This window comes from Sander vitreus, chromosome 18, assembly GCF_031162955.1.
Source record: "Sander vitreus isolate 19-12246 chromosome 18, sanVit1, whole genome shotgun sequence".
Classification (NCBI taxonomy): Eukaryota; Metazoa; Chordata; class Actinopteri; order Perciformes; family Percidae; genus Sander; species Sander vitreus.
The window spans coordinates 4067461-4090534 of NC_135872.1; the positions used below are offsets into that span (position 1 = coordinate 4067461).

Consider the following 23074-nt stretch of genomic DNA (forward strand, 5'->3'; position numbering starts at 1 on the left):
GTAAAACTGTCAATCTACCTGCCACCCTGGCAGCCAATGAGAATTGAGTGATTCAGAGTTGGTTTTTTTTTGCCATTGTTGTTCTTTCACATTCCAACCAAGTCCGCCATTTGCTTGGATTTGAGCTAAAAATGTGGTGGCGCATTACTGAGATGAAGAGGCCGGCTGAAACAAGCAACCAACAAAAAGATGAGGATGATTCAAAGAAAAGTAAAAGAAGACGTTTTATTACCAAGTGGACAGTTGGCGACATCGGCAAGGTTCGTGAGGTGCTGATTTACGGCCGTGTGTATGGCTCAGAGAAAGAGGTGGAGGAAGAGGAGTGTGTCTGCTCCTTTTTTGTGGACTCAGAGGAGCAGTCGGCATATGATAACTGTCTCTGACAGGGGACATCATTTACTAAGAAGATAAAAAATATGTTTGATAAGAGTCATTAATTATATTGATTTCGTTAATAACTTGACAGCACTTAAATGTGTATTCTTAACAAGTTCAAGAACAATGCATTTCCTGTATTTCACCTTTTATGAGGCAAAAACATTGGCTGGTAAAAAGCCTGTGTGGCTTGTAGATTTTAAAATCCACCTGTCACAGTGGCTGGTGGCCAAAAAAAAATTCAGTCCCTGGATGCAAAACAACCACAAACAAAGGCAAAACGATCATAAGAGACACAAAACGACCACAAACAGACGCAAAAAAACAAAGAGAGAGAAACAAAATGACCAAAAAAAGACGGCAAACAACCACAGAGTAACAAAAAGACAGAGCGTCCACAGAGGGAAGCCAAATTAGCTCTCTTTCTGTCTGGATGTTGGAGGGGTGGGGGGACTTTTTACATGTCTGTATCAAGGGGCTCATTGTCTCACCATCTGTTTTTGGCTGTAGACGGTTTGGAGTCACAAAGCAGCAGCTATTTATTGATTTGATTTCATATTGCAATATTTCAAGTTGCTTATTTGGAATTTATGTATTCATTACACCGAATAAACAATGTGTAACTCTTAATAAAGTAGTACAGTTTGTTGAAAGTCAAACGTTTCTAAACCCGCCCTTGCACAAGTCAGATGGAGAAGACATTATCTAATGTTTCCATGTCAAAGATGTGAATTATACACATCATATACACATCTACATATATTCCAAGTCAACCAACTCAGTCCTGCTTCTTGTTTTCTATCATGTGAAGCTGCTGACTTCCCTGGTTTACAACCTTCAGCCGGTTTCAAAGCACTGAATCATCACTCTGATGCCGGTCCATATGATGAATCATAATCACATCAATCTAGTTTCACATGGGCCTGGTCTTTATCTCTGCTCTGTTTGCTGTGAATGTCACTGCTGTCGAGACATTAGTATGTTGATAAAATGGTGAAAAGATTGAATTTGTGCTCTCATTGAATCTAGTGGTGTGATGTATGCTGTTTGAAACACTGTGTTGCTGCTATCTTGGCCTAGCCTGGTCCTACCAGACTCTGGTCCACTAGCCTGGTCCTACCAGACTCTGGTCCACTAGCCTGGTCCTACCAGACTCTGGTACATTTCATTGGTCCAGAGAGTCTGGCCTCTCTCCATTGACAAGTGTTAACGTCCTTGAAGGCGGGTACTCTGTTGAAGTTTAAAACTATTGGATCTGCCCAGAGCCACTCTGGATCTGCCATAACCAATCGCTAACGTTTGGTCGTGACGTCGGCTTAGCATCGCTAGCGTTAGCCTTCGCCAACTCCTTCACCACTAACGGAGCAAGCTGGAAAATCAAACTGTTCCCGAACCCCGTGGGGAGGAGGGCCACAACATCATGGCCACCAACACAACTCAGCAAAGATTGTTCTTGCTCGGGCTTTAACTCCTGGATATTCGGCAGTGTTGCCACAACAGACTGAATGGCTTCGCTCGCATCTTTCTCCGCCGCCATTACGGAACTACAACTCAAACTAGCGCACGACCTCAACGTCATCGTTCTCAGCCACTCCCTCTGTTCACTGATTAGACAGGTAAAGATTTGACTGGAGAAAACCCATGAATATACCGCGAACCCAGACGGAGTACTGAAGGAAAATGAAAATTGAGCGGAAGTACGTAGGAGGGCGGAGCCAGGCTGATCTTGGCCAGAGCTCCGTCGAAAAATAGATTTGTCATCTCAATGAAGCGCATCTGGTTAAATAAAAGCCTCACTTTGCCAGACCTTCCTCCACAGCGCTGCAAAAGAGGGTCTGGCTAATCCACACAACATCACAACCGTCTTGGGCGGTGCCAAGCTCCGCACGGAGCCGCTGCAATAAAGCCTCGGGAAGGAACTTGTCTTGGTGGTATGTGTGTACGTTCAAAAGTTGCTTTAGTCGTGCAACACAAAGAAAGCGGAAGCTAACGGATATCCTTGAAAATACATGCATCCGGCGGAATTTCCTGCGGCACCGGAGCAATCCCGGAAGTAGAACGTTGTGGAGTAAGACTAAATAAAAAATCTAATAGTAATATATTTATATTACTAGTACATTTTATAACCCTAACCCTAACCCTTAATTTAACCCTAAAGGCTGTTTTATGCTTCTGCGTCAACTCCACGCCGTAGCTAAGCCGTCCCACCTACGGCGTCCTGACCCTTTCAGAGTTCTGCGTCGGGGTTGCTTTGCATCGCGGTGCATTTCACCGCCATAACGCTAGGGGAGCAATAAGTCTGAGGTTATTTGCGAGGTGTCTGCCAGCCAGTTTATGTTATGTTAGCAAGCAAACTTTAACACAACTGCCCACAAAGTACTGCTTGCTGGCGAAGTGCTAATGTTCAAAACGTTACTGACATACAGACACTTTACAAACGGATAACCCCGTCACAATGAGTTTATTTGCGAAGCTTATGTCAGTGAACTAGCATGTTGCTACTCACCAGGCTGCTAGAAACACCGACTATCAACACACAGGACCAGTTGACTAAATCACAGTCCTTGCGGTCTGCGTTGCCTCGACGCAAATGTACACATTTTTGGAGGTGCACGTCGAGCTACGACGGAGGGCTCGGAGTGGTGGGTTTGCGGCGATGCAGAGGGGTCTGCGGGGGTACGCCATCGATTCGACGCAGAAGCATAAAACAGCCTTAACCCTATCCCATAAAAAAATTCAGGAAAATGGAATCTGTATTTCCAAACTGGGCCACCTTCATCTGCAAAAGGAAGATCATGGTGATACGCTCTAAAGTTCCAGAACAAACAGTGTTCATTTAACAACACAAAATAAAGTTTGAAAAGTTGTTGGATATTAGTTTTATAGGCCATCAATCCAGGGGCGGAGCCAGACGTTAAACATTCAGGGCTCAGTCCAAATCTAGGGTGGCATGCAACATTTTCCGCAGTTATATGCAATTTCTTTTCAAGCCATTTGATAATAAAATGCCTAAAAATATGTAACCCATTTGGGAAAGACATGAACGTTGCCAAGGAAAAGAATCATCCTGTCGAGCCGACATCCTGTTTTGTATCTGTCTGTTCACCAACTGTCTTCATCATTCTGAAACCAGAACACAACTAATGTTGAGGATGACTTACTTTCATTCCTGCCACCTCTAAAGAGCCCAAAATTGTCTGATGTTACTATTTTTAAGTTACATAACATAGGGTAGGATTTGGCCGGTTTTGATCTGCTGCTCCAGTCAGAGAGACTGAGGGTTAGAGTTATTTTAAAACCCTCAAAGATTCAGGGCTTTTGAGAAAACATTGGGGGCTGGAGCCCCAGAAATATATAACAGCATTCAGGTCCTGGTTTAAACCCTTGTGTTGTCTTCCCGTAGACCATGAACTTGAAAATGAACTTTTGTTGGCGCTTTTTCCGATGTTTTTTTGCTGCTTTTGATACTTTTAAAAACGTTTTTGTGACTTTTCCCCAACACATTTTTAGAATTCATGGTCAATTAACCTAATTTAAATGACTTTATACCTTAATTTCTTTTGTTTAAAAAAACAAAACACAGAACTTATTAATTATTTGGACTAATTGTTAAGATCAGAGGATGTTGAGTGGGTCACAGTTTATGTCAAAGTTTAGTAAAACCATTTCATTTTATTTTTTAAATGCTATAAAATGTAATAAAACACCCAGCATTCAATGGAATTAATCATTCATTTTACCTGCAAAGAATGTTTTATGGCTTCCATACAAAGTACATCTATGCATCCATGTTATTTTTGGGCAATATGGATGAAAGAAACCCATATTTCTGATATAAAAAACTTTGAAAATGGATCAAATTTGACCCGAGGACAACACCAGGGTTAAGGTTTCATCAACCACAGAGATGCTCATTGCTAATGCGGTGGCCATCAGACACAACAAGATGTAAACACAGTAAACTGTTGACTGTATTCTCTGAAAGCTGCCGTGTTCTCAGCTGTTCTCGGTGTTACGGTCGGTCCTCAGCTCGCCTTGCAGCTCCGTTTCAGCAACACAGAGATTTACCGGAATGCTGTGAATCACTCTGATCGAAAATGCAAATGATCCCAGCCGGCTGCCGTAACAAACCACGTTTACCACATTAACATGAGCTGCAATGCAATGCATTATCCATCCATCCATCCATCTATCCATCCGCTGTGTTTCACACCCCGCCCCGCCTCTTCTCAGTGGCATGATGCTGGGAGAGGGAGAGAGAGGGAGAGAGGGAGGGTGTATGAGAGGGAAGGAGGGAGGGAGAAGAGGGGGATTTCCCGGACCCCCCGTGACAAGAAGAAGAAGAGAAGGAGGAGGAAGAGCTTCCCGGAAAGAATGACGCAACCTAGACCTAAAGGAAAAGAGGGGAGGGGGACATTTACAACCCAAAAAATAGAAAGTAAAATGAAAGAAAAAATAAAAAAAAAGGTGGCATAAAAGAGTCCTCATTTCATTTCGGTGTGTTATTGTTTTGATCTGAATGTATTTATGGTTCTCCCACAGATTATTAAAATGTGATCAAATCTAACTACTATTACAGATTATTTTGTAATATTCACAGTTGAATTAGAAGTACTCCATTCATAATACCTATGAATACTATTTTATATATATATATATATATATATATATATATATATATATATATATATATATTATGAATTATGCATATCCTACACAAATAATAACTAATTAAATAGGCTATAATAAGAAATAGCATAGTTCATTTTATATTCATCTATATAATGGGCTATATTTGATTTGATATCATATGTGATTTATAAAATAATGAATTAATTGTCTCATATTTTTGCGACTTTGCAGTATAAATATATAGATTACAAAACTAGATTATCGTGTTGATATTTTGAATTCTATATTTTTTCTTAAATCAGCAGAGACGTACACAACTTCTCCTCCTCCTCCTCCTCCTCCTCCTCCTCTTTTATTCTCAGCAGGAGCGGATTACGTCACCCTCTTCCTTTCCGGGAAATAATGCCCTTCATCCTCTCAGTGGCTTTACCGGGCAACCAGCAGGGAACCAGGAAAAAAAACACTGGGTCAGGTGTATGGGAAGCGTCCTCTCCTCATCCTCCTCTTCACCAACAACACTTATCATCATCACCATCAGCCCTTTTATTTAATCATCCGAACATTTCATAACTGGAGTCTCTGGAAACAACCATATAATAACCAATCCTTTGTTTCCTGGACTCTGTGGCTGGAGGGCTGGATTAGTCCACAACAGCAGAGATCTTCAACAGGGGGTCTGGGACCCCTAGGGCAGGGGTGTCAAACTTGATTTCATGAAGGGCCACACTGGAAAATGAGAATCACATCCAGGGCCAGACATGTAAAGTTTATTAATATGCTTTTATTTAATCGATAAAAAAAGTCAAACATCTTTGACATATAGTCTTCTCACTTACAGTTTGGTTGACATAACGCCCTAAAAAAGTCATCAAAAAGGTTCCTTAGACATCATAGAAAAGAGCAACAACAACTTTGAAAAATACAGCAAAAACATGGAAAAAATATTTTAGCCTTGAGTTTGACACGTGTGCTCAAGGGGGTCCTCAGAGTTACTGCAGGGGGGCCACTAAATTATTGTTAGTTTTTTGAATGTTTAAAGACGCTTCGGTCCCCCTACAGGTTGGAAGGGGAATTGTCCATTACATTACATTACATTACATTGTCCAGTTCATTAGAACTACAGATCCGCTACCTGATCTAACAAACTTGCATAATGTAATGTAATGGACAATTCCGCTTCCAACCTGTAGGGGGACCGAAGCGGGACAAGTTACATAGTGTTGCTTTAACATGAATCTAACATATTATTAGCAAATATAAATCAGCCTGTTTGTGGAAAAAAGAAACATTGATGATAGGCTTAGCCTATAGGTAAGGTAGTCTTGGCGCATACCCACTGCTAGTACCAGCTCGGCTCAGCTCGGCTCGACTCGGCCGCGGTGCCCCGTCCTCCTTTTTCCATTGCAGATTTAGTACCGCCTCATACGTGAGGCGAGCGTGGCTACAGAACGTTGGAGGTGTGTTGTTTTTGTGGCTGTTTGCCAGAAGAAACATTTAGTTTCAAAAGAAGCTGGAGGCAGCAAAACAAACGCCGCTGGCTAAACTATTTATAAATGGCGGGTTTGTTCAGGACCCCCCCCGTCTGTCTCTATAGCAATGATGACGCAGTGATTAGTGACGATTCTCTCCGACCAATCAGTAGTCTGCAGGTTTTCAAGTCACTTTTTGGTATCGCCTCAGCTCGCTTGGAACCTCGTCGGAGGTGATACTAAAAAAAAGGACCTGTTGGCAGGTACCGGGGACTTTTTATCATAATGGAAAATCAAAAAAGGCGAGTAGAGCAGGTACCATGTAATGGAAAAATGCCTTAAGGTAGCCAGCCACAGATCCGGTTAACCCTAAGGATTCACTCTGCCACATGTTTAACATTAAAACATGATCTACTAAAGATGGCAACAATAATTTTAATAGCTTAGTATTATATGCATTAAAAATGTATGTATAAAGGCTTTAGGACACTCACATATTATTGTAGGCCCAGTTTAATATGCAACTTAATTGTATACAACATATGTAGGGGGTCCCTGCTCCATCTCTCTTTCAGTTAAGGGGTCCTTGGGTTAACATTTTTTGAAAACCCTTGCACTATAGCAACCTGCAAACACTTATATTACAAAAACACTTTGGTTTAAATAGCTGACACATTGCCTAATGTATCATATGTGGGCTGTTTCTGTAGAAATTGAATAAAAAGGGAAAGCTGAGACAATCAGAAAGATGTCAAAGAAAGAAACCACATGCACACACTGCTTCCAAACTAGCTAGGGAGACTAGGTAGGCATAAAGTTGGAACAACAAGGCTACATAAAATATCTACTATCAATGTGATATGTCCCCATAAAAATCACACAGCTCCTTTTTTATTTTCGCTTTCTCTTCTTCTCTCTTTATAAGAAACTCCCTGATATCCCGATTCTGTTCCCTCATAGTGAAACTTACCAGCTCCGATATCATGTGTGACAAACCAAAAAAACACTCTGCAGTCCATGAAGTGAAATAAGAGCTGGCTGCAGGTGAAAGTGAGAGTACGGTGGTTAGCCAATGGGATTTTTTGCGGTCTCCTCCAAGGTTCACAACTGATATAAAACAATCAAACATGATTCATTGTCCCGAGGGAAACACAACTTTGAAAGATAAAAAGAACCAGTGAGAAAACCGCAGACTCAACTCAAATGTTTATTTAACAGGCCTTTAATTGTTTCTGGAAGTGTTTGTCTCTTACATTTAGCTAATGAGATTATATTGCTTCTTACAGTTTATTCATCATGTGTGATTTATTGAACATTAGGCAACATTGACATGACTTGAAAATGATAATAAAAAAAAAAGTTTTACATCCTTCTTTATACCTACTTTTGGCATTAAACCTCTGGGGTCTAAAGGCATTTTCTCGATGTTTACATATCTTCTTAAATACTCCTTTTAAGGGTATTTCCATATAACTGATCCCCATGTGTCGCATATCAAAATGGTCAGAACAAATTGAAAAGGTGAAAAGTTGAAGTTTGCTTTTTGAAATTCCTCAAATCTCGTGAAGGTGAAAACATGTAAAAACATTGCTTTGGTGCCTGGAATGAGTTTACAGAAGTGTTCGGTTTTACAAAAGTAGTGTGATGTATGAATATAAATGTATAATAAATGTCTAAAATGATATTTTGTAACATCGCTTTGTGAGTAGGAGTGTTGTCTCTTAATACTATTGATAATACTGTGCAATTCCATTACTGTGCAATATCTGTATACTGTGCAATATAATTACTCTCATTGTCCAATATCTATTACTCATTGAAAATGATCACCACTATTGGGCAATATTTAAATAATGTGCAATAACCCACACTGCATATCACACTGTATATAAAACATATATATATATATATATATATATATATAGCATCTCAGAACTGTGCACCTTACCCCCCTTTTTTTCGTACATGTTGGCACTGGAAGAGGAGTTGCTTTTAATCTCATTGTACATGTGTATAGTGACAATAAAAAGGCATTCTATTCTATCCCTACATAAATAATGTCCAAATAATATGACAACCATCTGTTTTGAGTTTTTTAAATCTTGGCAAACAAACACAGGAGTTTGGTGGGTGTGAACACACAGAGCTCGCTAAGAAACCCTTCAAATATAAAAATAGAGAATGTGATATTTAGCCGGCGGGTTAGCGCTCCGATCATATGGTATTAATAGTCAACAGGGTCAGCGATGACTTCACGTCGCAGCATCAATCTGGATACCACACTGACCTCCTAAACCTTTCAACACCGTCTGCCTGCGAGAGAGAGAGAGAGAGAGAGAGAGTTTTGTATTCTGTTGTAATTTCCATGGTAGATAGATAGATAGATAGATAGATAGATAGATAGATAGATAGATAGATAGATAGATAGATAGATACTTTATTCATCCAGAGGGAAATTTGAGGCATCCAGTAGCTTAGACAACCATAACACAACAAACACACATACACACATATATCTCACATACATACAAATCACTCACAGAGTTAACAATCTGGTATGGACTGACCAAGTGATGCAATGACCATGACAGGGTGCTATGGTAGACTGTGTGCAATGGTGGTAGTGCAATCGTGAACAGTGCAGGGATTGAACAGTGCAATAGCTTATTATTAAATATTAACGATGACTATGAAAAGACAAGAATGTAAACATAATAGAATTGCTTGACAAACAAGAAAAGAAATAATATACTTTAAGAACAATATATAACAGGGGATAAGTTATACAATGTAGATGTTATGACCGCAGTCCAGATTGTGTAGGAGGGCTAATATAGCCTATAAGACAGTGTCAGGTGTACAAATGTTTGTTGATTGGTGTATTCTATAATTTGTACTCTGTTTGTATCCGTTCATCTTTTTTTAATAATTTGTCTGCCACATTTCATGCTAATGTCTTTGACAAGGCCTCTCTTGCTAAAGAGATTTCCAGCCTCAAGGCACTTACTCTATGGCTACATTTACACTGCTACGTTTTGGTTTAAAAATGAATATCTTTTGCTACATTTACACCTCACGTTCCCCCTGCTCTGGCGTTTGCCCCTCTCATTCCCCCTGCTCTGGCGTTTGCTCCTCTCATTCCCCCTGCTCGGGTGCTTCCCCCTCTCATTCCCCCTGCTCTGGCGTTTCCGAACCCCTAAACCGGAGACATTTAGAAACCCTTCTGACCCGTTTTGGTTTGGAATACCATTAAAGTGCTGCTTATACGTGTTAAAGCATCGGTCATAATATTCCAATAATGTGATATTCTGAGAGGGACCAGCATGTACTTTTACTTTAATGCTTTCAGTACAATATGCTGTTAACACTTTTGTACTTTTACTTAAGTGAAAGATGTGAGTAGTTGGTTGGTTGGTTGGGGGGATGGATGGGTCAAACAACACAGGACTTTCACCCAGGAGACCGGGGATCGTGTCCTACGTGTCACGTTTCCTAAACCCAACCGTAACCATCCCGTTCTTCTTTTCCTAAAGCCAACCGTCCCGTTGTTGTCCCGCGTGTCATGGAAACGTAAGCCCACCCACGACCTTCTCCTTAACTTAAGGGGCCGTGTTTATTTCACGGAATTCTTCCGTGGGTCCATCACGATTTTGAGTTAAGGGGCCGTGTTCATTTCACGGAATTCTGTGAGATCAGGTTGTTGTATCCGTCAATACTCTACATCATTTCCCATCTTTGTCTAATCATCGCTGCTGACACTTATTTTAAAGAAACACTGACACTGCATGGTTTTACTATATTGCCAAATATATTAAAACACACACACACACACACACACACACACACACACACACACGTCTGATGCTGTCACAGCAGTTTCACACGAATCAAAAGCAGAAGAAAATCTGAACGGAAAACATGAAGTGGAGCTCCTGCTCTGTGAGCTCTGACATACTGTCACATATGTATATGTAGTTAACATATTTAGCAAACGCAGAGAGAAAGTGACACGTGAATGATGTCAATGTTTTTAAATACATGTCGTTCGATAGCAACTGCCTTGACTGAGGCTCAGACACACAACACTTGCAATGTATGGTGTCTAGTTAATTATACAATGTTTGCGTGCCTAAAATTCCAAAAGGTCTTTTACATCTTTTGAATGACGTTATTTCTGCATAAGTAAGGCTTACAATTGCGCCTTAAAAACACCCAGGTTAACCTATTGCTGACTTCACAATCCCAGCTTGAGGTTAAAGGGCTTAGGGCTGAGAGATAAGATGAAATCTGGGTCGGGGATCCTCCCTTAGGTTGAGTTACACAAACATGATACGCCTTTTCTCAGGAAAAGAAAATGTGTTTGTGTAAGGGTTTCCACTGTATAAGGCCGGCGGTATATCTTGGCAGGGGAACACTGTTTGGGTAAATATTAATGGTTTTATGGCTTTATACTGCAGGCTCTTATGCACCATGGCATCCTAGTTACACACACACACGCACACTCACACGCACACACACACACACACACACACACACACACACACACACACACACAGCACATGTGCAATTAATTTCAAGTAAAGCCATGACCCATCATTACAACGTGTAGAGGGTTGATTTTGAAATTTCACAATTTCTACAACTCCTTATGCAACATTGCTGCTGTGAAAGACTGGATTTAGTGAAAGTGAAAGTTGAACATTTTAGTTGTAGACAGACGAAACTGGAAGTTTCTAGATTACCACAGCCGGAGGCTTTGAGCGGGAAATGACAGGAAATGAATGACGAGGAAGAAAGAAAGAACGGAAGACAGATGAGGAAAGAGCTCAATGTACTCATAAAATACACTAATAATAACACCAGCCAGTGGTTTACTAGTTCTTTTGAAGCTGGAAGAGTGGTCAAGAAAAGAACAGAAAAGAGACGGTGTGGTGGCAGATTTTAGAGTATATTTTAGGCAGATTTTGGTTAAACAAAATGTGTATTGTAACATATTCTGCGTATGGATGAACTGAGTTTCTTCCTGAGGGTGAAAACGGTTTGAATTCTGTAATAATCTGTAATAAATTCAAGTTAAGCACAGTTGCTGTTCTATATGAAGGATAAAACAACTTTTTTTTTTTTAACAAAAGATTATTGTTTTGGCAGTTTATATTTCATAAGACCAGTCCACATGTATTTTTGTAAACAGGTTTTTTTCCTCAAAAACCACGTCCGCACAAGCACTGCTTAAAGAATCCCAAAGCAAATGCAAAAACACATTGAAGCACTGTCAAGAGCATGCCAAACCAACATCCAGCAAAATATTAGTAACTCTGAAGCCATGTTGTCAAAGAAGAAGATAATGGCCAACCATGCAGAAGCCTGGAAAAACCAAGGGGGGATTGGTACATGAACTCCAGTACTTTCTGATAACAGCATTTTAGGAGTATCGAAGGCTTTTTACATTACATCAAGCTGATGCTTTTATCCAAAGCAACTTACAATTGCTATAGGCCTATATGCGAGATTGGTTGATGTATTGCAGTGGGAATTGAACCCAGATCTCCCACACCAAAGGCACGTGTCATATCCACTGCGCCATCACCACCACGCTTTCTTAATACTGGTATTGGTATTGGAACATCTGTAATTCTTTCGGTAGAAACTTCTCACTGCCCCTCTCAGGAATCCACCATCTGTCTCAGCAGGTGAGTAAAGAAGATCAACAAATTAAGACCAATTAAGACATAAAGAGGAGTTCTAGATTACAGTAAAGCCACTGGGCTGCGACAACATGTTTCAAACCACACCAGATCATGAGCATATTGTGTCCAGTGAATTAAACGTATACCTACCTGCCAGCTGATCTTCAGGATCATTTCACTCCTTTGGAGAGATCATGTCACCCTGATAAACAACATACAAACTAAATTGGCTTTATGGAATCAGCTGAAGGAAGGAAAAACAGCCGATCGCCTGTCTCTCTGTCCAACCTCACAGTTTTATACCTCGGCTGATGAGATGGAACCTCAGAATAAATAGCCGATGTGTGTCACTCAGCTCAGACAGCGTTTTTCACTCGTTAGTGTGGAATGACTGGAATGGAATTCCACGTCAGTGTCAAAACACGGAGAGCAACAGGAAGAGGGAGAAGAGTCAGTACTTGTTTATGCACTAACCATTCAGCCTCTTTTATCTTCTTAATGTTAAATAGTTATATGTGTGTGTGTGTGTGTGTGTGTGTGTGTGTGTGTGTGTGTGTGTATGTGTGTGTGTATGTATGAATGTGTGTATGTGTGTGTGTGTGTGTGTGTGTGTGTGTGTGTGTGTGTGTGTGTGTGTGTGTGTGTGTGTGTGTGTGTGTAAGTATGTATGTATGTATGTATGTATGTATGTATGTATGTATGAATGTATGAATGTATGTATGTATGTATGTATGTATGTATGAATGTATGAATGTATGTATGTATGTATGTATGTATGTATGAATGTATGTATGTATGTATGTATGTGTGGGTGTATGTGTATGTATGAATGTATGTATGTATGTATGTATGTATGTATGTATGTATGTATGTATGTCTGTATGTACAGTAAGTGTGTGCTTTTTGTTTCTGTATTTATTGTTTGTTTATTTTATATTATTGTTTTTTGTATGCACCATCAACCAAAGTAAATTCCTAGTAAATGCTACTTACCTGGCAATAAATCTATTTCTGATTCTGATTCTGATGTACTAATAGTACGCATTTCATTAGTTTTATGCAGCTTTTTGAATGCTGTTCATAAAGAAGAACTTTATTCCTCTGAATTTTGAGGGAGAAGAGGGGAGGAAAGAGAGGATGGAGTGAGGAAGAAATACTGAGATACTGCGAGAGAAAGAATAGGGATGAGAAGGGGAGGAGGAAAGATGGAGGAGAGGGACGAAAAAGAAAGAAACTTCGGAGAGGAAGACAATTGGGGAGAGAGGAAAAACAAACAAACTGAGAAATGGGGAGAGGGGCGGACATGAAAGGAAGACAGAGGAAGGAAGAGATCGAAGAGGGGGTGAAATGAAAGAAAAAAAATAGGAAGAGAGAAAGAGAGAAAGTGGCCTGATGAAAGAAAAAGGAAAAGGAAAGGAGACAAGGGGTTATATAGTGGGAGAACTGGAAAAGAATGGGGAAGAGAGAGAGAGAAAAAAAGAAAGGAGGAAGAGGATGAAACGAAAGAAACAAAAGAGAAAGAAGGGGCATGGCAATGATGGAGGGATATCTAAGAAGAAGAGGAAGAAACCCGGGAGATGACAACAATAAAGGAGTGAGGGAAAGAATGTGAGGAGATGGAGAAAGGAAGGAAAGAAGGAAAAAGAGAGGAAAAAGGGAGGGGCGGGGGAAGCCTGCCCTGTTATGGCAGAGCAGCTCGGAGGTTGCTCGATTGCATCATCGCAGGATAATCTTTCTATAAATAGGATGACGTCACCCCTCTGCTCTCCCTCCCTCCCTCCCTCACCCCATGCCCCCCCCTCCTCCTCCCTTCTCTAGTAACATTCCTGGTTGCGTCACCACGCCACGCCTCCGTCCAGCCGCCATATAAGCGGGTGATGCAACGCAGCGGGCCACAAGCGCAACTTTATCATTACGCAGCAACAAGGAAGCGAGAGACACACACACACACACACACGCCGAAGAAGAGCGAAGCGACTATAAGAAGGTTGTTTTTCTCTCCTGCGTCGAGTTCATCTGAACCCTGTCGCCCAAAAGCTTCAACAGGTTGGTTGGACTTTTGTTCCTTTTGGGGAGCTTTTTGTCCGGTTTCTTCTTTCAGTGGGAGAGGAGCGCTGTTGTGACGGTTGTTGCTCCGGTTTGTACAGCCGAGAAGTCCCGCTGCTGTCCCGGGACTCTTTCCAACTTCTAAACGTGCTTCTAGGCTATTACACACATTCCATTATTAATTATGAATGTATATTTGGCTCAAATTTCAGCAATGATTTGTGATTATAAAGCTGTTATTTATTTTTTTATTTATAACACTTTTGAGAGATTTTACTCTGATGTGGTTTCTTCTGCGCGGTCATTGTTTAAGCAATATAATAACTTAGAAAACATGAACTTGGAAGATCTAGTTAAGTTTTTTTTTTTTTTTTTTCAGGTTTCAGGTTATGTAAGTTGATTTCGCAATTATTTTTGTTTTTAACTTGGGATCGAGGTGTTGATAAACTGTAGGCTTATTTATTCTCGGACAAATGTTCTAAATGATAGCCTAAACACAAATATAACAGAACCTGAGGAATATTATGGGAAATAAATGACAACGTTGGCTACTGTAAATCAGCACGGTGAGACCCTTTGGAGATATTATAGGGAGAATAACTTTTATTCGAATTCCACTTCACATGCCTGTTCTGAATGTGTTTTGTTTTGGTCTCAAAGAGCTGATAACGTAATTATCTTCTCAAGCTGTCAGTCCGAATTCTCCATGAGTCACTCCTCTGATTAGATAACTCAACTCCACACCTATTAATGCTTCTCTTTAATTGTTTATGGCGTTTTTACAAAAGGCAAATATTTGTTCAAGTTCAGGGTGATTCTCCACTAAAGCACAATGTGGCCACAGATGATGGCTTCAGATCTACATGCAATCTTAGCATTTAAACAAATCCAACAAGTTTTTTTTTGTATCATTTGTTTTGAGATCATTATAACAATATCTCCATAGTTTCTAAATAACTTATCCCAATTCTTAATAAGTTTATAGCATGCTTTAATGTATTTTAAATCACCTATAATAGGCTACAAGTAACTTGGTGTGAGTTTGTGCTATACTTCATATTAAGAAAAAAATAACTGACTGTGCTGGGTTTTATTGTGTTTTTAATCCTTTATGTTATCACTATAATATCTTTATAGATACTTGTAGTGTTTTGTTAGACTTTTCAGTGTACTTTTTCATAAAGCAATCTTGGAATGTTTGTAAATTGTATTATTTGTAGCTGTAGTCTACCTAGAGCACACTGACAAGACCTGGGTGACAGCCGCTGACATGATAATAATTCATTCATTCAACCTATATCTATCCTCGGAAGATCATTGAGGGGCGACCGTCATATGCAATGCCATTGAGTCAAATTACAAAAGGCAACAAGAACAACACCGAAAAGAATACCGCATTATAAGAAAGATAGAAAGACAATAGAACTTTCTGAATTTGGAAAAATGATTTGATAAATGAATTGGGATCATTTGGATGCAAATGAAAGCACAACTATGTAATCAGACTCTTGTGTTTCCAGAATGCTGCTGTAGCAGGATTTTTTGCCTAATATGTTTCTAAATTGTATTATTTGTTGCTGTAATTCTTTTATTGTTGTCTACCTAGAGCAGGGATCTTCAACAGGGGGTCCTCAGAATCACTGCAGGGGGGCCTCCAAATTATTGTTAATCTTTGAAAGTTTAAAAAAATCAAATAAAATGTCTTAACATGAATCCAACATATTATTAGCAAATATAAATCCCCACTGATGATAGGCTTACTGACCTATAGGTAAGGTAGTCACTAAGGTAAACTATCCACAGATACAGTTAATCCTAAGGATTCACTGAGCCACATGTAGGTGTAACTTATAAAATCATGCCGACAATTATTATTTTAATAGCTTAGTATTCTATGCACTAAAAAGGTATGTATAAAGGCTTGAGGCCGCCCTACACTTTATTGTATGCCCAGTTTAATATGCAACTTTTATACAATCTATGTAGTAGGGGGTCCCTGCTCTGTTTCTCTTTCAGTTAAGGGGTCCTTGGTTTCAAAAACGTTGAAGAACACAATGACAAGATCTGGGTGACTGCGACTGCCATGATAATAATCTCTGACTCTTTCTGTTTCCAGAATGATGCTGCAGCACTCGGGTCCCTCGCTGGCTGACATCAGCTGCTCGGCCATGGTGCCCTGCCTGTCGCCGCCGGGCACGCTCACCCTGGACGACTTCACCAACTTCACCCCGCTGGTGAAAGAGGAGCTGCGGCTGGCCATCCAGACCAAGCGTCAGTCCAACGGGCTCAGCGCAGACATCAGCTCGGACGGCGCCAGCTCCAGCTCGGACCGAGCCTCGGAGCACCGCGCCTGCGCATCTGGAGTCAGGAGAGAGGTGAGGCAGAGGGAAACTACAGCATCTAGTCTGGTTTTTTTTTGTTTGTTTTTTTAGAAATGTTCCGATACTGAAGCCTCCGATACTGCCTAAAATGCTGGTATCGGCAAGTACTGGAGTTTATGCACCGATCTGATATCATTCTATTCCCTAGAATGGATTTTAAAAAATTACTAATGATTCACGTAAATAAAATTGTTCTGTTTTGTTTATACCGTTGTACCGCCAATGGCGACAACATCATATCCGTTTTCTGACCGAAAGCAGAAAATGCTGAAAATATTTATATAGTTATGTACTTCTTTACAAATAAAATAAATGTCAGGCTGACTGACTGACTGACATGTGAGCTGCATTCTTCTTAGAAAACATTTAGTTTTTGCAATAGCAACACTGAATACTATCATGTCGCAATACTTCTAGAATCACAATAAATGAAAATCGCAATACAAATCCAATCGGCACCCATGTAAAGAATCAAATCGGGACAAAAGCATATCGTCCCAGCCCAATTATGAAGTGTGTTTTCTATGTGAGTATGTAGGTTTTATTAGGGGTGAAATACTGACAGTTTATATTTCTCTCTGGTTCTCAGATCACCCCTCAGGAGCACGAGAGGAGGAAGAGACGGAGAGAGAGGAACAAGATCGCTGCTGCCAAATGCCGCAACAAGAAGAAGGAGAAGACTGAGACTCTGCAGCAGGTAATTTTCAACCTCCATCAATTTTGAAAAACAATATTTGTTTAAAAAAAAAATCCTGCAGACTAAAGAAAAAAAATCTTTGTTTGGTACAGATCCTCACAAAAATGACACTATAATCTTTTTTATTAATTAATTTAATTAATTTTTAATATTTTTCAATGAAAATGAGAATAATGATACGAAAATGATAATTCCCTCCAATATCGTGAGTTATATAGCAATTGCAATATCAATTTTCATCATACCGTACATCCCTAATGTAGAACTCATCTATGGTTGGTTAAGTTTAGCTTTTTTTTCTTTTGCTTTTCTAAGGCACTTTGCTGCTCCTGTACAGAGATGCTTCTGTATTTTTTGCTCTTGCTGTACGATTTGTGGTGATTTTTAACATTTCTGGCTAAAGTACAAAGCTTTAACATCCAACATAAAAGTGCAGCATGAATTGATTCTCTCTCTCTCTCTCTCTCTCTCTCTCTCTCTCTCTGTCTTTGTTCTGTAGGAGTCTGAGAAACTGGAGACAGTCAACGCCGACCTGAAGGCTCAGATCGAGGAGCTGAAGCAGCAGAAGCAGCAGCTGGTCTACATGCTCAACCTGCACCGGCCGACCTGCATCGTCCGAGCCCAAAACGGCCAAACGCCTGAGGATGAGAGGAACCTCTTCATCCAACACATCAAGGAGAGCACCTTACAACTGCACGACCTCACCACCTCCATCACATCCACCTCCTTGTCTCCATCCGTCTCCACGTTAGCGCCTCTGGACGGAGGGCGTCTGACCCTCGACCACATTCACTGTCCCGGTCACCTATGAGCCACCGGTTGTGTCTCTGCTACTTTTCAAAGACTTGAGATGCCTCCATCCTGCTTCCATCGACTGTTTTTGAGAGGCTGGTTGGAGCCTCCGCATAGACGAGCTAAGAATGACATATCGTAAACGCCATTTGGATAACTCCTCAGTCTCATTCACTGTCCACAAAGCTGCTAGAGAGAGAGAGAGAGAGAGAGAGAGAGAGAGAGAGCGCGCGAGAGAGTGGCACAAAGTGACCTCATCACCTCCCTCTCCCTGAAACCGTAGCTGCTGATTGGACACAAAGTACACGACAGCACCTTGACATGCGTTATTTTTATTTTATATTTTTTGAACATTACAAACAGTCAAGGCCAAGGACAGATGCCAAAGCACTAAAACACAAAACAGATCCTTTTTTTTTAATTTACTGGTATTTTTTGAATAGATGAAAGTCTGGTTTTTGTACCAAAGCAGAGCGTGATTTCAAGGTGATCAAGGCACATAATTTAAAAGTTCACCCTCAAAGAAAGTAGACGCAGATTGATCGTGTGAGTGTGTTTGAGTCACTGACTTTAAAAAGAAGACATTGTTTGTGCTCAGTGTATGAAAAATAGCATATTTATTAAATAACTACTGTACGATTTGTCATTTCCGTTTCAATCCTGTCTGCTTATACAACAGAAACTAGGGCTGGGCGATATGGAGAAAATCAAATATCACAACATTTTTGACCAAATACCTCGATATCAATATTTTTTTGGACAAAATAATTTACACGGAGATTTGTGAAAAATAATCATCAGTAATGTGCATATAATGACCAGGTGGTTAAAGGCAAATAAAAGAACAGCTAGAACAGTCTGGTAAGTTCAGAAAATGGCATCACTTTACTGTAATGCAGCCTGTGAAACCAGAAAAAGAAAATACTTTTGTCATATTACCATATTACAATTTCCTAAATCTAACAAGCTATCTAGTCTCATATCATGATATCGATATAATATCTATATATTGCCCAGCCCTAACATGAACTACTAAATTTGCTGCTACTACTAACCACTCAGGACCTATGCTGGCTGTAGAAGTCTTTTTTGTTTTTTTTAATGGCCCCATATTTAAGAGATAACCGCTCAGAAAAGTCAGGTTGTCTGCTATCAGGGCAGAAGTAGCAGTTACAAAAGGGAAATGTACTTTGCAGGCAGGGTTTATAATTCTTCACTTGCTGAAAAAGCTTAGTAAAAAAAATACAATATAAGCATATATGCAGATAATACCTTACTATTCTTAACAATTATGAAATTTGATGTAAAGCAAAATTGACTTCAGAAAAAAATAATTTATATAATTTCACAAGTACACTTTATCACTGCGTTCCCTCTTAAGGTAAACATAGCTAGTGTTGCTTTTATACATCTTCTGTGACGTTGAAGCTCTACGAGTGTTGTTTGTTTTCTACCTAAAATCTTATATATTGTTATCGGCTGCGCATTAACTTTGTGCTACTGTATGTAAACACCAGATGCCTCCTTTGGTCTTGGACAGGGCAAAACAAAGATTGTTATTTTCAAAAAAAAAAAGGAAAAAAAATTGTATTTTTATTATTAAGATTTGGTTTGGAAGTTGTGTTCACTAGATATCATTAGCTAGGTATCAGAAGTGTTGCGTCAGCTTTCGGCTGGTCCTTTAACACGCCTGACTCTGAAGTTATGCAAGATGATGTAATGTTATACTGTTTTATGAACTTTATAAGTATCCAAACTCACTGCCAAATATTTCTCCCTTCTTCCACTCCCCCCTTTTACCTCTCTGGCCTGTTTGCTTCAGAGTGAAATCATCCTTCGAGAGAAGTGTGGTGTATTGCACACAAACAGAAACTGATGGAGTGTAATTAACGAGAGTTAAGAGGCTATTTTCTTGTCAACAACTAATCGTAGCATCAATCTAAAGTGTCCATCAACAGCCAATCATCTGCGAGCAAGACACTGAAACCCTCTTCTCCCTCAGTCATTGCAATTGAGCAACACGTCAAAAGGGAAACTCTGCTCATCAGTATTTCAATAATTTGTCACTATGTCAAAAGAAAACATGTTAGCATCTTTAGCGTCTAAGGTTATCTCAAAGTTTTTTGTCGCTAATAGGAAATGTTTTCAGTCAGAGTAATAATTTATGTATGAACAGCACATCATGGTCACGACGACTGAAGTTTTATATATTATGTTTGCATGATAGGTTTTAATATTGTTTTTGTCGTGTGTGTTATATAAGCAAAGAACTTGAGAGTCACACGGTTAAAGGGACGCAGGCGTCTGCGTGTGTTCAGGTGTTTTTTGTGGTTGTTCATTGTCCCATTGCTGGTCATGGCCAGACAGCTTCTAAGCACTGAGTTCTGTATTCTATTGTGCCTACTTCTACTGGGGGCAGTTTTTATCTTCTTTTTTCTCTGTAGCTGCTTGACTGTTAGCCTGAATGAATAAACCGTAGGCTGTAAGGTACAACTGCACTGCTGCCACCAATGTGTACTTCCATCTTTGTGATCTGTCAACTTTTGTTTTTGATACTTTATCAATTAAAAATATGTATTGCCAATGTAACTGCTCATGGTGTCATCGTTTTCTCTTTTTTTTTTTTTTAAATAGTCTGGTAACCCTTTGCTTTTAGGACCTAGGACCCTATCCCCATTTGATTCATAATGTTTAGTGCTAAATAATGCTGTCAAACTAGAGGCTCTGATTTCATTATATTTAACCTACATCACATATTTTTCATATAAAAAAAAAAAAAGAAATTATCACCAAAAAATGTTTGGTCTGGGTAGCTCACCTGGTTTTTTACAACCATTTTAAGTCACCCCTCCCTTGCCTCACAGTGGTTTGGTCCAGTGCTTGGTCTTCTCCCTTGACTTTAGCCGCCAAAGTTTAGCATACACAGAAGTCCGGTGGGACTGGGATGAAATGATTCTTTCTCTAATACAGATGATGCTGAGTCATTGTGACAAAAAAAATTATGAATTTTTCCACGAGTCCACTATGTTAGAAGTCATGTTACTTAGCTTGTTTGGTAGCTTGATGGATAGTTAATTACCTTGCTTGCTAATTCCACCCAAAATGCTTTCATGCTACACACTGGTTACTGAAAATGAGCCGAACATACTAATATGGCGAGAGAGCTGTGCTTTTCTAAACTGTGATAAGAGTGTGTAAATGAAAGATTAAGTTGTTAACTTCACTAATTTAGTGGCCGGCTGGCTTGCTAGTTAGCTAGCTCGCTTGCTGGGGGGCTCAGTTCTCAGTTCAGCGTCATCTGTATTAGAGAAAAGAATAACATCATCCGATGTTTAAAGTAAATAAAATACAGTCAGGTCCATAAATATTGGGACATTGACACAATTCTAATCTTTTTGGCTCTATACACCACCACAATGGAGTTGAAATGAAACGAACAAGATGTGCTTTAACTGCAGACTTTCAGCTTTAATTTGAGGGTATTTACATCCAAATCGGGTGAACGGTGTAGGAATTACAACAGTTTGTATATGTGCCTCCCACTTTTTAAGGGACCAAAAGTAATGGGACAGATTAACAATCATAAATCAAACTTTCACTTTTTAATACTTGGTTGCAAATCCTTTGCAATCAATTACAGCCTGAAGTCTGGAACGCATAGACATCACCAGACGCTGGGTTTCATCCCTGGTGATGCTCTGCCAGGCCTCTACTGCAACTGTCTTCAGTTCCTGCTTGTTCTTGGGGCATTTTCCCTTCAGTTTTGTCTTCAGCAAGTGAAATGCATGCTCAATCGGATTCAGGTCAGGTGATTGACTTGGCCATTGCATAACATTCACTTCTTTCCCTTAAAAAACTCTTTGGTTGCTTTCGCAGTATGCTTGGGTCATTGTCCATCTGCACTGTGAAGCGCCGTCAATGAGTTCTGAAGCATTTGGCTGAATATGAGCAGATAATATTGCCCCGAAACACTTCAGAATTCATCCTGCTGCTTTTGTCAGCAGTCACATCATCAATAAATACAAGAGAACCAGTTCCATTGGCAGCCATACATGCCCACGCCATGACACTACCACCACCATACTTCACTGATGAGGTGGTATGCTTTGGATCATGAGCAGTTCCTTTCCTTCTCCATACTCTTCTCTTCCCATCACTCTGGTACAAGTTGATCTTTGTCTCATCTGTCCATAGGATGTTGTTCCAGAAATGTGAAGGCTTTTTTAGATGTTGTTTGGCAAACTCTAATCTGGCCTTCCTGTTTTTGAGGCTCACCAATGGTTTACATCTTGTAGTGAACCCTCTGTATTCACTCTGGTGAAGTCTTCTCTTGATTGTTGACTTTGACACACATACACCTACCTCCTGGAGAGTGTTCTTGATCTGGCCAACTGTTGTGAAGGGTGTTTTTCTTCACCAGGGAAAGTATTCTTCGGTCATCCACCACAGTTGTTTTCCGTGGTCTTCCGGGTCTTTTGGTGTTGCTGAGCTCACCGGTGCGTTCTTTCTTTTTAAGAATGTTCCAAACAGTTGATTTGGCCACACCTAATGTTTTTGCTATCTCTCTGATGGGTTTGTTTAGATTTTTCAGCCTAATGATGGCTTGCTTTACTGATAGTGACAGCTCTTTGGATCTCATATTGAGAGTTGACAGCAACAGATTCCAAATGTAAATAGCACACTTGAAATGAACTCTGGACCTTTTATCTGCTCCTTGTAAATGGGATAATGAGGGAATAACACACACCTGGCCATGGAACAGCTGAGCAGCCAACTGTCCCATTACTTTTGGTCCCTTAAAAAGTGGGAGGCACATATACAAACTGTTGTAATTCCTACACCGTTCACCTGATTTGGATGTAAATACCCTCAAATTAAAGCTGAAAGTCTGCAGTTAAAGCACATTTTGTTCGTTTCATTTCAACTCCATTGTGGTGGTGTATAGAGCCAAAAAGATTAGAATTGTGTCGATGTCCCAATATTTATGGACCTGAC

At 40.0% G+C, this 23074-nt stretch overlaps 1 protein-coding gene and 1 long non-coding RNA gene across 2 annotated transcripts; one reads left to right on the forward strand and one right to left on the reverse strand.

Moving 5' to 3' along the window:
• Positions 1-8405: 8405 nt before the first annotated feature.
• On the reverse strand, positions 8406-12471 carry LOC144533891 (uncharacterized). Its single transcript, XR_013503476.1, has 3 exons — positions 12314-12471; positions 11961-12154; positions 8406-8789 (listed from the first exon to the last, which is right to left on the reverse strand). It is a non-coding gene; the product is annotated as an uncharacterized LOC144533891 (long non-coding RNA).
• A 1572-nt stretch (positions 12472-14043) lies between these two features.
• atf3 (activating transcription factor 3) lies at positions 14044-20673 on the forward strand. The gene is made up of 4 exons (XM_078274711.1): positions 14044-14209; positions 16326-16584; positions 17180-17287; positions 17787-20673. Exons 2-4 carry the CDS (start codon positions 16327-16329, stop codon positions 18096-18098), a joined length of 678 nt encoding a protein of 225 aa, XP_078130837.1. The 5' UTR covers positions 14044-14209; position 16326; the 3' UTR covers positions 18099-20673.
• The last annotated feature ends 2401 nt before the right edge of the window (positions 20674-23074 follow it).